Source organism: Macrotis lagotis, chromosome 7 (genome assembly GCF_037893015.1).
Source record: "Macrotis lagotis isolate mMagLag1 chromosome 7, bilby.v1.9.chrom.fasta, whole genome shotgun sequence".
NCBI classification, from domain to species: domain Eukaryota; kingdom Metazoa; phylum Chordata; class Mammalia; order Peramelemorphia; family Peramelidae; genus Macrotis; species Macrotis lagotis.
The window spans coordinates 111,741,647-111,757,187 of record NC_133664.1 but is presented as its reverse complement, the minus strand read 5'-3'; the positions used below and the strand labels follow the sequence as shown (position 1 = coordinate 111,757,187).

The following is a 15,541-nucleotide window of genomic DNA, read 5'->3' as shown; positions in this document are numbered from 1 at the left end:
CCAGAGGAGAAACCAAACAAATAGAAATCACATTTCTCAGTTGCATCATTTATCAAATAGGTAGCCAGAATATTTGGCTTTCTCTACCCAGCTCCAGAGCTAATTATATTTATTCCATAGCCAAACTAAAACTGGTACGAATGGGGCTAACCATGTCTCCTTTAGTTATTTTATAGCATAGTTCTCTTTTATTTGTACTAAAATCAATAATGTATTTCTGTGTTTGTCCTTAGTGGACATTATTTTATTTGATTCTCCCAGCCCTGTGAGGTAGATATTATGGTCACCTTAATTTTACTGAAGAGAAAACAGGCTCAGGGAGGTCAATATATAGTCTCAGAACTTGTGGCAGAGGCAAGATCTAAACCCATGTCTTCCTAACTCCTCCAAGTCCAGCAATATTTCCTTCATAAAATATTTATTCAACATTAATGTGTTTAATTCGAGGTAAAATAATGTAAGAGAATTCTGTTTTCTGTAGTCATGAAGATTTGGAGTGAAGATCTGCTATCATATTCTCCCTCATCCTCTTGTGAATTTAGGCAAATAACTTGGTATCTCTTAAACCTCACTTGCCTCTGAGGGAATAATAGGAATATTATCAAAATGGGAATAACAATAGTACCTATCTCAGAGGGTTAGTATGAAGATTGAAAAGGATAATATCGAGCCAAGATGGTGACAAGAAGGGATCGAGTCTTAGAAGCTCTCTGATAAAACTCATAAGCTAAGGACTCTAACTAAACTTTCAAAAGACAGAACCCACAAAGGGACCCAGTGAAGCAGTTCTCCTACTCAAGGTAACCTGGAAAAGAGCAGAAAGGCTCTGCTCCCCAGGGTCAGAGGGGCGGCCCACCGGAGGGGTGGCCCGCCAGAGCGAAAGAACTTCAGCCTCCCAGAGGCAGCCCCAGGGCACTGGGAGCCGTGGCTCACAGCAGCTGGGGAGTCTCCTGAGCTGCACCCTGGGGAGCACCAGGCACAAAGTGGGGGAACAGCAGGGGACCTCTGCCAGAGGGAGCACGTGGAGCCCAGCCCTCAGTACACACAGCCAGCAGCTTGGTCTCTCCACAGCCCAGACCTGGAAACAGAAGCAGGCTGGGAGCTGGTAAGCAGGAGCCCCCAGGGCATAAGCCCAATGAGTTGAGGGAGGGGAGTGAAGAGGGATTGTCTAGCTCTGTCCTCTGCCTCTGGAACAGGACTCTGGATCTCTGACCACATTCAGATCCTGATCTCAGTCTAGGCCCACCCATAGAACAACAGGCCCCCACCCACCTTGCCCCGTGGCAGAGAGGGATGCTTATGGTCATTCACAGACCAGGAGGGAGGACAGAGCCTCACACACTGAGACCCTTGTGGGAGTATCCCAAAAGCTCAGGAAGCACCCCAAAACCAGGCCCAGGCTGGGAAAAGAGCAAGCAGAGAAATAAGAGGAAGACTATTGAGAAATATTTTGCAAATGAGCCCAAGAAGGATCAAAATACTCAGTCTGAAGATGAGGAAGCACAAGCTCCTGCATCTAAGGACTCCAAGAAAAGCAGAAATTGGGCTCAGGCTATGACAGAGCTCAAAAAAGACTTTGAAAATCAAATGAGGGAGTTGGAAGAAAAACTGGGAAAAGAAAGGAGAGAGATGCAGGAAAAACATGAAAATGAAGTCAGCAGCTTAGTCAAGGAAATTCAAAAAAATGCTGAAGAAAATAGCATGCTAAAAACCAGCCAGCTTAGGTCAAATGGATAAAACAGTTCAAAAAGTTATTGAGGAGAAGAATGCTTTAAAAAGCAAAATTGGCCAGATGGCAAAAGAGATAAGAAAACTCTCTGAGGAGAACAAATCCTTCAGACAAAGAATAGAATTCAGGGAAATTGATGAATTTACCAGAAATCAGAAATCAATACTTCAAAACCAAAACAATGAAAAATTAGAAGAAAATGTGAAATATCTCATTGAAAAAACAACTGATATGGAAAACAGACTTAGGAAAGATAATTTAAAAATTATTGGAATACCTGAAAGTCATGATCAGAAAAAGAGCCTTGACATCATTTTCAAAGAATTACTACAGGAAAATTGCCCTGATATTCTAGAAGCAGAGGGCAAAATAGAAATGGAGAGAATCCACTGATCCCCCTGAGAAAGAGATCCCAAAAAACCAACCACTAGGAATATTATAGCCAAGTTCCAGAACTCCCAAGCCAAAGAGAAAATATTACAAGCAGCCAGAAGGACACAGTTCAAATATTGTGGAGCTGCAGTCAGGATCACACAGGACTTAGCAGCAACTACATTGGAAGCTCATAGGGCTTGGAATACAATATACTGGAAGGCAAAAGAGCTTAGAATGCAGCCAAGAATGAACTACCCAGCAAGGCTGAATGTCCTCTTCCAGGGAAAAAGATGGATTTTCAACGAACCAGGGGAATTTCAAAGGTTCCTTTTGGAATGGCCAGAGCTGAACAGAAGGTTTGATCTTCAGATACAGGACTCAGGTGAAGCATGGAGATTGGAGGAGAGAGGGGAAATAGGAGGGACTTAATGAGGATGAACTGCATGTATTCCTGCATAGAAAAATGACACTGATAATACTAATATGAACCTTCTCAGTTAATAGAGCAGGTAGAGGGAGCTTTTATAGTTGAAGCACAGGAGAAAGCTGAATTTGAAGATAAAATATGGTGTAAAAATGGAGTCAATAGAAAAAAAGGGAAATGTAATGGGAGAAAAGAAAAAGGAGACAGGGAATAGGCCAAGATATTTCACATAATAAGATTTTTTTTATTACAATGAGTTATTGCAATATTGAAGGGGGGAGGCAAGGGGGAATGAGGGAACCTTTGCTCTCATCAGAGATGGCTAGGAGAGGAAACAGCATATATACTCAATGGGGTATAGACATCCGGAGTAAGAAGGGGGGATGGGGGAAGGGGGTGTGTGAATAAAGGAGAAGAGGATGGACCATGAGGGGAGAGTGTTCAGATATGACACATTTTCGTTTTTACTTCTTGCAAGGGGCTGGAATTGGAAGGTCTGCCCTGGACCATAGGGCCAGGTGGATTCTGGGCCTAAGGGGTGGTAGGGGGGCTCAGGGCTTCTTGGCCCCAGGACCAGGGATCTGTCTGCTGCACCACTCAGCGACCCTACAGTAGAGTCAGAGTGAAAGGAGAGAGAAAATATAGTACATGGTGGTGGAGAAATAAGAAAGGAGGGAGTTGCGATCAGCAATGGCAACAGTGGAAAAAATATGGGAGTAACTTTTGTGATGGACTTATCATAAAGAATGTGATCCACCCATGACAGAGTTATTGGTGTTGGAACAAAGAATGAAGCACATTTTTTATTATTATTATTTGGGGGAGGGTGCAGGGCAAGTGGGACTGGGTGGCCTGCCTGGGGCCACATAGCAGGGGGATCTTTGGGTGTCTGGGGCTGGATTTGGACTCAGGTGCTCCTGGCTCAAGGGCCAATGCTCTGTATGCCCCCAGCCACCCCTACTATTATTACTATTTTATTTTATTTTGGGTCTTTTTTTTTTTCTTCTTTTTGGTTTTTGCAGGGTAGTGGGGATCGGGTGGCTTGCATGTCACACGGCTGGGTGATTGTTGGGTTTACAAGGCTGGATATGGACTCAGGTGCTTGTGGCTCCAGGGCTGGTGCTTCATCCATTGCGCCACCTGGCCATACCTACAATTATTACTATTATTTTTTTATTTTAATTTTTTTCTCTCCCCTTTAGTTTTTTCGCCCAAGCAAGTCTATCTATTTTCATAGATAGAGGGGAGGGGTATTTTGTTTACCTGTAAACAAGAATATTTTATTAATGTAAAAAACATTTGTACAAAATGAGAATAAAAAATAAATTAAAAAAAGGATAATATCTGAATATCATTTGCAAAACTTAAAGGAATAGAGAAATATAAGCCATTACTGTCATTTGATTACATATGGTATGGAGAGACTATATATAAACATGAATGTCCACCAGTACCTAAAATACAAGATGCTATTCATGGTTTTGTAAGTGAGAAAAATAAAAGAGAAGAAGGCCTTCCCTATTTAGAAGATGGAGTGACTTCTATATGAGGATAGCCTTTTACAAATACAATAAAATTATATGGGAATTATCAGTCTAGAAAGATGAAAACTCTAAGTGGGGATGTGATCATACACAATCTAAAAAGTAAGAATATCGAAAGGCAGACGAATTTGTGTTTGTTAAATGGAAGATTACTAGAAAAAGGGAGCCCTCTTTGAAGTTTGTAAAGGGAATTTTAGGAACTGCCACACCCAGGAGATGGTAATACTCAGAATTGTTTTACTTAGAGAATCTTTATATGGTAGAAATACATCTTTAATAAAGATAAAAAGGGGAAATAAGTTGATTATTGATACAGACCAGGTTAGTACAAAGAAGCAAAAGATATTTTAGGTTAGATAGAAAGAGTAACACAGCTCTGAACTCAACATCACCCCACACATGAAAAGATAACTATGTGGTGTCTGTCCTATGAGGTCATAAATAAATAGAATACAAGATTGGTTGAGCCCTAAGGTTAACTCACAATGATATTTCTCATCTTCTCATGCAAAAAAGCACACATCCTGAAAATGCCCTAGACCATGCAAAGTAGGCAGGTTTTGCCTTTTCCCATAATGAATTTCCAAGATAATCTAATACAGTTTGCATCATGTGCAAGGCACTATGTTAGGAGTTGAGGATATAAAGATAAAGCACAGACAAAACGCCCTGTCTTCAAGGAGCTTATATTCTATTAGGGGAATGACCTACCTTTCCCTGGTTATAGTAGGTCTTTTTTACAATGATTCAGGTATTGGGCATGTATTCCCCAAAGCAAAGATAAATTAAATTTAAGAGCATGCTCCTATTTTCAATTCAATTCAATTCAAGGAGTATTTTTTAAGAACTTACTAATAATGAATAAATGAAACTATCCTTGCCTTTAAGAAACTCACAATCTAATTTGGAGGATATGACAAGTTTGCATATGGGAATGCTACAGGAGAGAATGTGATGAAGTACAAAGAAAAGATACAGAGAAAATGCTGTCCCAGGGAAATTTGAGATGAAAGAGGACAAGGAAGAAGAGGAGGAAGAGGAGGATGAATAGGAGGAAACAGTGGAGGGAGACAGGGAGGGGGTCATACTGAAGATAGTCTTTCTAGAGCATGTGGTACCTGAACTGGTCCCTAAAGGTAAAAGATTCCTACAGATGGTGACATTGTGTTTTCAACATGAAAGGGACCTACCCTAGTGCACAGAAATGAGAGAAGTTAGCTAGATAAAACTGGGGAACCTCACTACATATGCTTGATTGAAACCTCATTAACCTGTAAAATCTCATTAGCCTTGGGACTCCATTTCTTCACTGCCCTCTGCCCCTCTGATTGGAGAGAGTTGGACTTTGAATTCCATTCGAAAAGGGAGCTCAACTCTGAGCACCTTCTCATCTTTTATCTGGCTGCACTGTTTGGGGATTTCTCTAATTTTTTCACTATGGTACTGAAAAGGTTACTTTCCCTGGTCTCTTCCCCACCCCCACCCCCACTTTTTGGTTTTCTTTTGTGTATTGTCTTCTCTCCTTAGATTATAAACTCCTTGAGGACAGATACTGTCTTTTTTTATTTGTACAGTATGAAATTTGCACAGTATTAAATAAAAGTTTGTTGACTAGCTATAGAATGCATGAAGGAGAATAAGCAAATAAGGAATATAGGTTACATTGGAACTAGATAGTCAATGGCAATTTAATGCAAGCATTAGGAGTTTATTCTAGATAACTGCTAAAGATTATTGACCAGAGGGGAGACTGGTCAGATATACCTCAGGTAGATTATCTGGAGAACTTTGTAAATGATAGATTAGAAAAGAAGATAGACTGGAGGCAGAGAGTCAAGTTAGTCTAGGGGGAAAGGTATGAGTTTCTGAATTAGCATGGAGAAAGTCTAAGCATAGATGAAGGTATATAAACAAGAGATATTGTGAATATAGAATGGACAGAATATGTTAACTTATTAAATATGGGATAGGGTAAGGGAGAAGGAAAAGTAAAAAAAGCATTTGACATTTGAATCTAATTGTCATTCACAGAGCCAGGCAGGACTGGAGGGGTAGCAGGTTTGGGACAGAAGAAGATAGATTCAGTTTAGAATTGTGTTTGAAATATGTTCAGTTGTATATAAAAATAAGTTAACATTTTGTAATACTTTAAGGTTTAAAAGGCTCTTATTATTATATTATATATATAAATATATATATATATATATATATATATATATATACATATGTGCATATAATCCTCATAACAGCCCTGTAAGACAAGTGCTATGATTTTGCCCATTTTATAAATGAAAATATGGTAGCAAACAGAGGTTAAGTGTTTTATACAACATCACACAGTAAGTATCTCAGATTTTAATGCAGGTCTCCATGACTACAAGTCTGTGTCCTGACCATCCCCATGAAAGAATTCTTCTTCTTCTTATTATTATTATCTTCATTTAAGAGATTAAAAAAAGAACTAAACTTCTGAGAGGCTAAAGGACTTGACCAGTTACACACAACTTGATTGTCAGTTCAGAGCTCTACCTACTAATATACAAAGATGCCTATCTAATTATATGAGAGGCAACACACAAACAGTAATCACAGAAAGGAATGCAACTTTATAAGTAAAGTTATGTTCCCATTTAGTGAACTTATATTCACTAAAGAATAAAAGAAACAAAAAGAAAGTTAGGAGCAAAAGAAGGAAAAAGAAGAAAAAAGAAAACCATGACATTTGTTTTCTTCTTAGACTTCTGACAAGTCCCAAGCACTATTGGTATACTTTGATTGTAATAAAAAGGACAATATAGCTATTAAATACATACACACAAATAGGTGTGCCATTGGGTATACATAAGTATATAAATATATGTTTATATGTATACATATATATATATGCATATATCTAATCTATCTATCTATGGAGCAGTTAGGTGGTGAAGTGGATAGAACACTGAATTGGGAATCCTGAATTCAAATCCATCCTCATACTAGTTATGTCACTCTGAGCAGGTCATTTAACCCTATTTTCCTCCGTTTCTTCCTCTGTAAGAATAAGTTGGAGAAGGAAATGGCAAAACACTTCATTACCTTTCTCAAAAACAAACAAACAAGATATCAAAGGGCTCACAAAAAGTCAGACACAACTGAAATAACTTGACAACCACAAAAGTTTCTATTTTTAAATAAAGCATTATTAAGAAGATAGGCAGAGCATGGAAAAAATGATATGAGAAGCAACATCAAAAAATTTTGAAGTTTTATCTTTTCTATTTGGATTTTGTGCCATAGGTCTAAGATAAGTAATGTTACAATTTGCGTAATGAGAATCCTCTTTCTGCAGAATAATTTCCCTATTAACTTCTGATTGGTCAACAGACAAGAATCAATGTAGGATTGTATAACTGTATAAAGAACTAAAGTACTTCAAATTTACCTTTTAAAAAATAGCTTCTACCCACTTCCTGATAGGTGATAAACTCAAGTACAGAATGAGACCTGTTTTTTAGACATAGCCAATGAAGGAATTTGCTTTTCTAGATTATATATGTTTATTTAACATATTTAATTTTTCTTGCTTTCTCATTGAGGTGGGGGTTTGGTGCAAAGGAGAGAGAATGTGGATCTACAAATAAAATACATTTGACTAAAAAATCAATAAAAAATAGCATCCTGCTTTAAAAAATACATCTGTACCTTAGTTTAAAACAATGAAAGCATTCCTTAATAGCTACTTCTAAATTTAATTTAATTTAATTAGATAAACACTAAATAAAAGCCTACTATATGTTAGGTATGACTCCAAGATCTGAATATTGAGCTTTTTAGATGTTCAAGAGGAAACTATGCTTCCAAATTTTTGTTCTATGGCATTCTTTCTTGCCCTAGGATCTACAATTTCATAGCTATAGAGAATTTCTGGTTCCCTTTACCAATGAAAATTGGTGTTTTTATCTGACAATTATAGTCTTTGTTTTTTTTTACCCCTGAGCAACTGAAGGTTAAGAACCTTGTCTGTGGTCTCACAGTTGATATGTGTCAGAGACAGAACTTACAGAATCATAGATTCAAAATTGGAAGAGATCTTAGAATACAGGAGTCCAGTCCTTCCCCCCTCAAAAAAATTACAGAGGAGGAAACTGAGTCCCAAAGGGTCACATAATTAATAAGAATCTGAGTCCAGATGTGGGCCCTGGCTCTATTACTAACTCCAAATCCTGTGTTTATCTACCATGTCATCATGACTTTTTTTTAAAGTTTTTTTGTAAGGCAATAGGGGTAAGTGGCTTGCTGAAGGCCACACAGCTAGGTAATTAGTAAGTGTCTGAGGCTGGATTTGAACTCAGGTAATCCTGACTCCAGGGCCGGTGCTCTATCCACCACACCACCTAGCCACCCCTCATCATGACTTTCTAAGAAAGTCATTGAGACTTCCTGATTTTGAAACCAGCTCTCTAGTTATTTAAATCTTTCTAGCCCATAGGACAGGTAGGGAATCATGTCCAGTGATAACTGATGGCAAAAGAGAAATGGCTTGAAAAATAAATTCATGAATTCAATAATGAAAGGAGAGAATTGGAAGTGACAGAGGATTGAATGAAGAAATAAAAGAGAACTGCATGAATATTTAGTGATTGTGGATGGAGGGCCCTTTAGGAGGAGAATTCTCATGTAGGACTTCTGAAGTATGTGCTTGGAGAATTGTTCAAGCTGATACAGATGCAATGAAACATATTCAATGTAGATTTGGGAATGTATTCCAGTGGTGATGTTCAATGATTTGATTCAGTTCTTGGTCATAGTTTCCTGTGATGTTTTCTATTAATCATTTATTTTTTCTTTCCTCTAGGCTTAAATAATTGCATCTTAGAAATGTCATGCCTGAGAAGGTCTGTTCTTGAATTTATCTGATGGCATACATTGTCCATTGGATCCCTCAGATGTAACAGCTGCTAAATAATAAAAGGGGAAGAAAATGCAATGCATTTCTTATATAATAGGAAGTGGTAGGGGGATAGTTTATGCTTTCAGCAGACCCATATACTCAAAGTTTTCAAATTCTTATTTCTAATTGCTGTAAATGTAGATTAACACTGACTCACTAGCTTTTAAAAATGTTTTACTGATGCCTTTTGATTTGATATCACTATAGTTTTTGGATCTACCATCCCTTCCTGGCTGAATCTTCCTTTATAATAAGGGGTAAAGATAAACAAGATAAACAAAAACCACCAATAAAGCAACCTAGTTTTATAATGTAAGCAGCATTCTGCCCTCGTAGTCCTCCTCATTTTCTCTAAGAGATGTATTTTTCATTATTTTTTATGTACCCATACCCCAAACTTTTTTGCCTTGAAGATAGATGTAAAAGTCTCCTCTACAATCAAGTAAATTTACTTGTAACAAAATCAAGAAGTTTCATCTTTAATCCCATAAAAGAGACCTGCCTTTCAAAGGTTTACTCCCACCCCCCCCCCAAAAAAAAACCCAATGCTATAATAATCCTGGGTTACCCAGCTTGCCTTTGGGGACTGTTTCAGTGACAGAACAATGCCTGCAAAAATGTATCCATACTTAGAGATCAAGGATTAGATTGGATGATAACTCTATTTCCTGTAAATATTCCATATATTTTAATTGATCAACTTAATTGCCTTAGGGAGGCAATTTTCTTTTCTTCCTAATAAGAAATGTGGGAGCTATTTCTATTCTCTCTCCTGATCCCACTTCTAATCTTATCTTTAGGGAGGCACATAAAAAGAGGTCCATGCCTTTTTGTTAATATGTAGGAAAGCTCAGCCAAATCATACAAATGGCAGATGAGCCTATTCATGACAAAAATCTGCTGGTTTGGGGTTAGGGATGGTGTTGGTTTACAATTCTTAGAAGAATTTCTTACCTTCATTAGATCTCCAGCTATGACTGCCTGTACAAGTGCTGTAAGAGACAAAAGAGAGACTTCCTGTTAGTTTTAAGACCTCCTTATGAAATATTTTCAAGGTTCAGGGACCTCATTGTCTGGAAATAAAATTAACATAGGGCAAGAAAGAGGAAGATGTATAGAAGGAATGCATTGATTGATTAGACTTTTATAACTTCTTCTTAGCTTCTAACCCTTCCTAAGGCCAGGTGGAACAGTGGATAAAGCACTGACCTTGGAGAAAGGAGGACAGGAGTCCAGAATCAGAAACTTGACACTAGCTGTGTGGCCTTTGGCAAGTAATCTAACCCTGACTGTCTTGCATCCAGTACCATCTCCAGTAGTCCTGATTTATATCTGGCCACTGGACCCAGATGGCTCTGGAGGAGTAAGTGAAGCTTGTGACTTAGCACAGGTGTCTGTCATGACACCACTTCCCTAGTATCATGGTCTTCTTCGAAAAAATGAAAGACAAATGTGATAACCCTTTCTATGACACATAATAGCCTTAGATTTGACTTCTCTGTACTCTTCAAGTACCAATACAAAGAGCTTGTCATCACAGCTTTCCCATAATTGTCTTGTATTTCACTGACTTGGGAACTAAGGTATGAAATAGTTTACCTAAAAAATGAATCTCAACTAAAGAGATAAAATTAGAGTTTCAAAAGGTAATAAGTACTGTGTAGTAGTAGTAGTAGTAGTAGTAGTAGTAGTAGTAGTAGTAGTAGTAGTAATTGTTGTTGTAGTTGTAGTTGTCTTATATAGTTCTTTAGGGTTTATAAAGTGCTTTTCATTGTCATCTTATTTAATCCTCATGATAACCCTGTGTTAGTCTTATCCCCATTTTACAGATGAAGATACTGTTAACTACTATCCTTTTTGAGAACATACTTGAGAAGATTGTCTATAATTTATTCCTCCACTGCCACTATTCCTTAACTCTTTACAATCTGGCATCCAATTTCATCATTCACCTGAAATTGTTCTCTTCGAAGTTACCAATGACAGTTTAATTGTCAAATCTAATAGTCTTTCACAATCCTCAACCTCTGATGGATTAAGCTAACTGTGAGTATCCCCAGAGCTCTGTTCTAGGCCATCTTTTCTTGTCCCTGGGTAGTGTTTTGCTTGATCTCATCAGCTTTCACATTTAGGTGTTACCCTTGATTTTTCCCTCTCTCTCACATTCTCCTTATCCAATCTGTTGATAAAAATTGTTGATTTTACCTTCATAATATCTCTTTTATACACATACTTCTTTACTCTGGCACAGCCAAAATCCAGGTGCAGGTCTTTATCATTTCACACATGGACTACTGTAATAGCTTGCTGATGGGTCTTCAAGTCTTTCATCCACTCATCTGTCAAAGTCATCTGCCCCTTAGCAATCATATCATTTTTGATAAGTGTTTTGTAAACCTTTAAGTTATATAAAATTCTAGTTATTTTATTATTATTGTTGCTCCCAATTATCTCATCTACAAACTTGCTGCATCCCATTTCCTTTCTACTCACAATGGAGTATAAACTCCTTGAAAGCAAATATATTTTTTGCCTCTTTAGCTCCAATACTCTTTAGCACCAATATAGTGCCTTGCACAGAAGAGTATTTAATAAATGTTCATTGAATTACCTTGAGTGACACTTTCTGCCTCATAGGGTTGTTGTAAGTAAGTACCTTGGGAAATATTTCTATATACTAAATCATTATATACACAAGAATGATGGTGTGACTATGAAAAAGAAAAGCAGAAGCATTTCTTCATCTTCAGTTGCTAAGATATTATTTTAACATTTTTAATGGGGGTTTGGGCTTATACATTTTGATTTCTTTTTCCTTTTAATATTTCCTTCATTATATATATATGTACATACATAAATGTATATATATATGGTAAACCTTCACAATTATTGCACCTATAACTCTGTGTGTGTGTGTGTGTGTTTGAGAATGATTGTAAGACAGAGAGAGACAGACAAGCAGACACCTCATAGATAGTAAGCCTATTTGTGTTTGATTTTTATCTATGCAATGTTTGGGGTAAGATTAGTCTATCTATCATTTTAGGGCCTAAGGTAAAAGCAAAAAATGTGACTTTCATTGTCCTTTCAGGTAATGTCTTGATTTATATGATCTTTTGACTCTTTCTTAATCCAAAGAGACTCTGGAATTTGTATGATAATGATGACATAACAGGGAAATATAACTGTCCCTGTCTCAAATATAATCCCTATATTAAGCCACATGAAAAGAAGTTCACACTTTCTTTTTTATAAAATTGTCCTCACCTCACTGAGATGCATATCGCTCAGTCTTCTCATTAGACTGGGCTCAAAGATGTCATGTAAGTGGTAAAGAACTCTCCAAATGATCTTCAAAAGTGACCTCCAATTTTGTCCTATAAATGTTTGAGTAGCAATTCTGAAGCCTGAGAAGGTAGCCCAGTACCTGAAGATACCCCGCAATGGATCCATTCTTCCTCCTCTCTTTACTAGCTTCTTGAACAATGTATAAGCATCTCTAATCATCTCTGAGTCTATTCGCTCCCTCCCAAATTCAGTTCTCCAAGAGACAAGCAACAAATGTAATCATGAATAATTTCTGAGTGCCAAGTTTCAGTATGGGAAGCAAGAAGGGTTATTTTAAAGTTGCACACTGCCCCAGGGCAACCATTATGCAAACATTAACTGGCACAAAGCTCATTTCTCTTCTGACTAATGCTATTTCCTATGAGAACTGAAGCTTTAGATTTCTTCCCAATAAAGAAGAAATCTAAGTTGCTCAGTATTCTGCTCCAGACAACTTCTGGAAAAAAAAAGTCTTAAGAACAAAGAAAGAACAGATTGTTATGATTAGAGCATCTTTTGTTTTTAACCATTTCTTTAACGCTTTTCCTGGAGTCTGGTCTGCTCTAAAACTTTCCTATCAGGCAGAAATCACATTTCATCAAGTAAAATTGTTAATGGAAGGAAAATTAGTAAGTAGAGGAAACATGATGTCAATTGAGACTTGAAGAATGGATAATCCAGGCAAGGAGGTATTGAAAAGTTTACCTGAAGAGAACAGGATACAGAAAAAATATGACAGAAAATCCTTTATCAGTTAAGTTTATCAAAAGTTGTTGTTGTTGCTATTGTTTGTCCTTCATTCTCAAAGAAGACCATGACATGGGGTGTGGAGGGGTGGGGGGTGTCATGACAAGTACATGAATTGGATTTGAGTGAGGAGGTGCTATGCAAAGTTACTAGCCTCATTCTCTCCTCTAGAATCATCTGGATCCAGTGGCCAGATATGAATCAAGATGATTGGAGATGACCTTGGATGCACAGAGCTAGTAAGATCAAGTGTCTGAGGTTGTATTGACTTCTCCCAATTTTGAGGTCAGTACTTTAATCACTGCATCACCTAGCCTCCCTTAACAAAAGTGGCAGCATTTTACGGATAGTTTATTTTGTTTTGGGGCCTTTGTTTGAAATTCCAGGAGCTTCCACTAAATGAAGTATGGTTGGATACTGTTTATGAATAGTGGACCATTCTTTCAGTTTTTCTTCAACTGTGACTGAGAGGTCATAGATAAGCACAGAAAGATTTAGGTGTTATGGTGGATTTTTCCCTCTTTACTAAGTTATTAAAATTACATAAAGGCAGAAGAGGAAAATTTTGGAAATAGAAATTATACAAGGATTCGTAACCCTTTTGTTTGTGTTTTTCATGGACCTCTATGCAGTCAAGTAAGGCCTTTGAATCCTTCCTCAAAATAATGTTTTAATTGCATAGGATTATAAAAGAAAGCAATTTTACTGAAATGCAATTGCATAAATATATATCATATAAAATATTTCACATATATGTATGTATCTATTTTAGGAAACAAGTTCAAAATCTCCAGGTTGATAACCTAGAACTAGAAGGCCCTTTGATGATCATTTAGATTGAGTCCTTCTCAGCTGAAGAAACTAAAATATCCTACTTCGACTCATTATTTCTTGCTTGTTCTCACCTAGCCTTTCTATCCCCAACTGTTACCCTTTCCAGCCCATTTTTGTTCACATAGCTGCCAAGAATGATATTGCTAATGTACAGTTCTAACTATGCATTACACTGTTTGAAAACTTCTGGGATTCCTGTTGGATCTTAAATAATTTGCAGACTTATAGGTTGGCATAGAAACATGCATCTCCATGAGGTGGGGACATTTTCTATGCTACAAACTATAGTACCTTTCCAAACTCATTCCATAATACTCCTCTCTGAACATTCTACATCCTATCAAAGACTGTTGGTTATTCTGCTATTTAGTGCTTGCCCTTTGTATATTACTATTCATGGGAATTAGTAGTTGTTCACGGTTATACTTCTTAGTAGCAAAATCAAGATAAATACCCATGTTTCTTTATTCCCAGACTACTGGGTTTTCCCCCATTATACCCACATGCCCTTAGATGTTAACTAATACTGATGACTAACATTTGAACTCTCATCCTTTTGTTCAATCATGCCAGATTCTTGGTGATCTTATTTGGAGTTTTTTTTGGCAAAGATATTGGTTTGCCATTTTTTCTCCTGCTTATTTACAAATGAGAAACTGATTTAAACAGGGTTTAAGTGACTTCTGTTGGGTCACACAGTTAGTAACTATCTAAAGTCAGATTTGAAATCAGAAAGATGAGTCTTTCTGACTCCAAGCACAGCATAAATTTAAGAAAAGCCACAAATAGCAAGTTGAGCCAGGAAACATTAGCTCAGGATCCACTTCTGGCACATACTTGGACAAGTAACTTAATCTCTGTGTGTCCAAGACAACAATGAAAAGCTAAAAGTTAGAGAGAAGGTAGAGAGAGTTTCCTCATTGAGGGGTTCCCCTGTTCTCAAATCACAGATCTATCACTATTCTGATAATTTAGACACATTAAAAAATACAAACACCTAACAATACAGGATACCTCAAATGAATCAGTCACTTCTTAATTGGTGGTTCTATGATCTTTAGTCGTTCCCTCTCCCTTCATTCCTCATATCCAATCAATTGCAAAGAAGTTGTTTCTGCTTCTAAAATATCTGTTCCTTTCCTTTCCATTCATACTAGCAACATCATAGCTAAACTCCTCATTATTTCTTACTTGTTCTCACCTAGCCTAGTCTTTCTATTCCCAATTGTTCTCCTCTCCAATCTATCCTTGTTCACATTGCTGCCGAAAATGATATTGCTAATGCATAGTTCTAACTCTAAATTATACTGTTCAAAAACTTCTGGGACTCCTGTTGGATTCTGAATAATCTGCGGACACCATAGGTTGGAATAGAAAACCATCCCCACTTTGACTGCAAGCTACAGTACCTTCCCAAATTCATTCTATGGTACTCTGCTCTGAGCATTCTGCATCACATCATAGATTATTTACTATTCTGTTACTTAATCCTTCCCCTTTGGACTTCCATGTGTGGAAACATGTCTTCCTCCATGTCTGAAAGAGACTTTATCTATTTCCCCTCCCCCCCAGACAGAATAACTTGGGTTAAGAGGGCTCAAAATTAAAATATTAAACAGAAATCAAGG

General features: G+C 37.3%; 1 protein-coding gene across 6 annotated transcripts in view; it reads right to left on the bottom strand.

The window, feature by feature from the left end:
* Positions 1-15,541, bottom strand: part of DGKI (diacylglycerol kinase iota) — a 592,236-nt gene that overhangs the window by 26,409 nt on the left and 550,286 nt on the right. For all 6 annotated transcript variants that reach the window (XM_074193600.1, XM_074193597.1, XM_074193602.1 and 3 more), the window contains one exon: positions 9,960-9,997. In XM_074193600.1, coding sequence (XP_074049701.1) covers positions 9,960-9,997 — 38 coding nt within the window. The remainder of the gene's footprint in view (positions 1-9,959; positions 9,998-15,541) is intronic.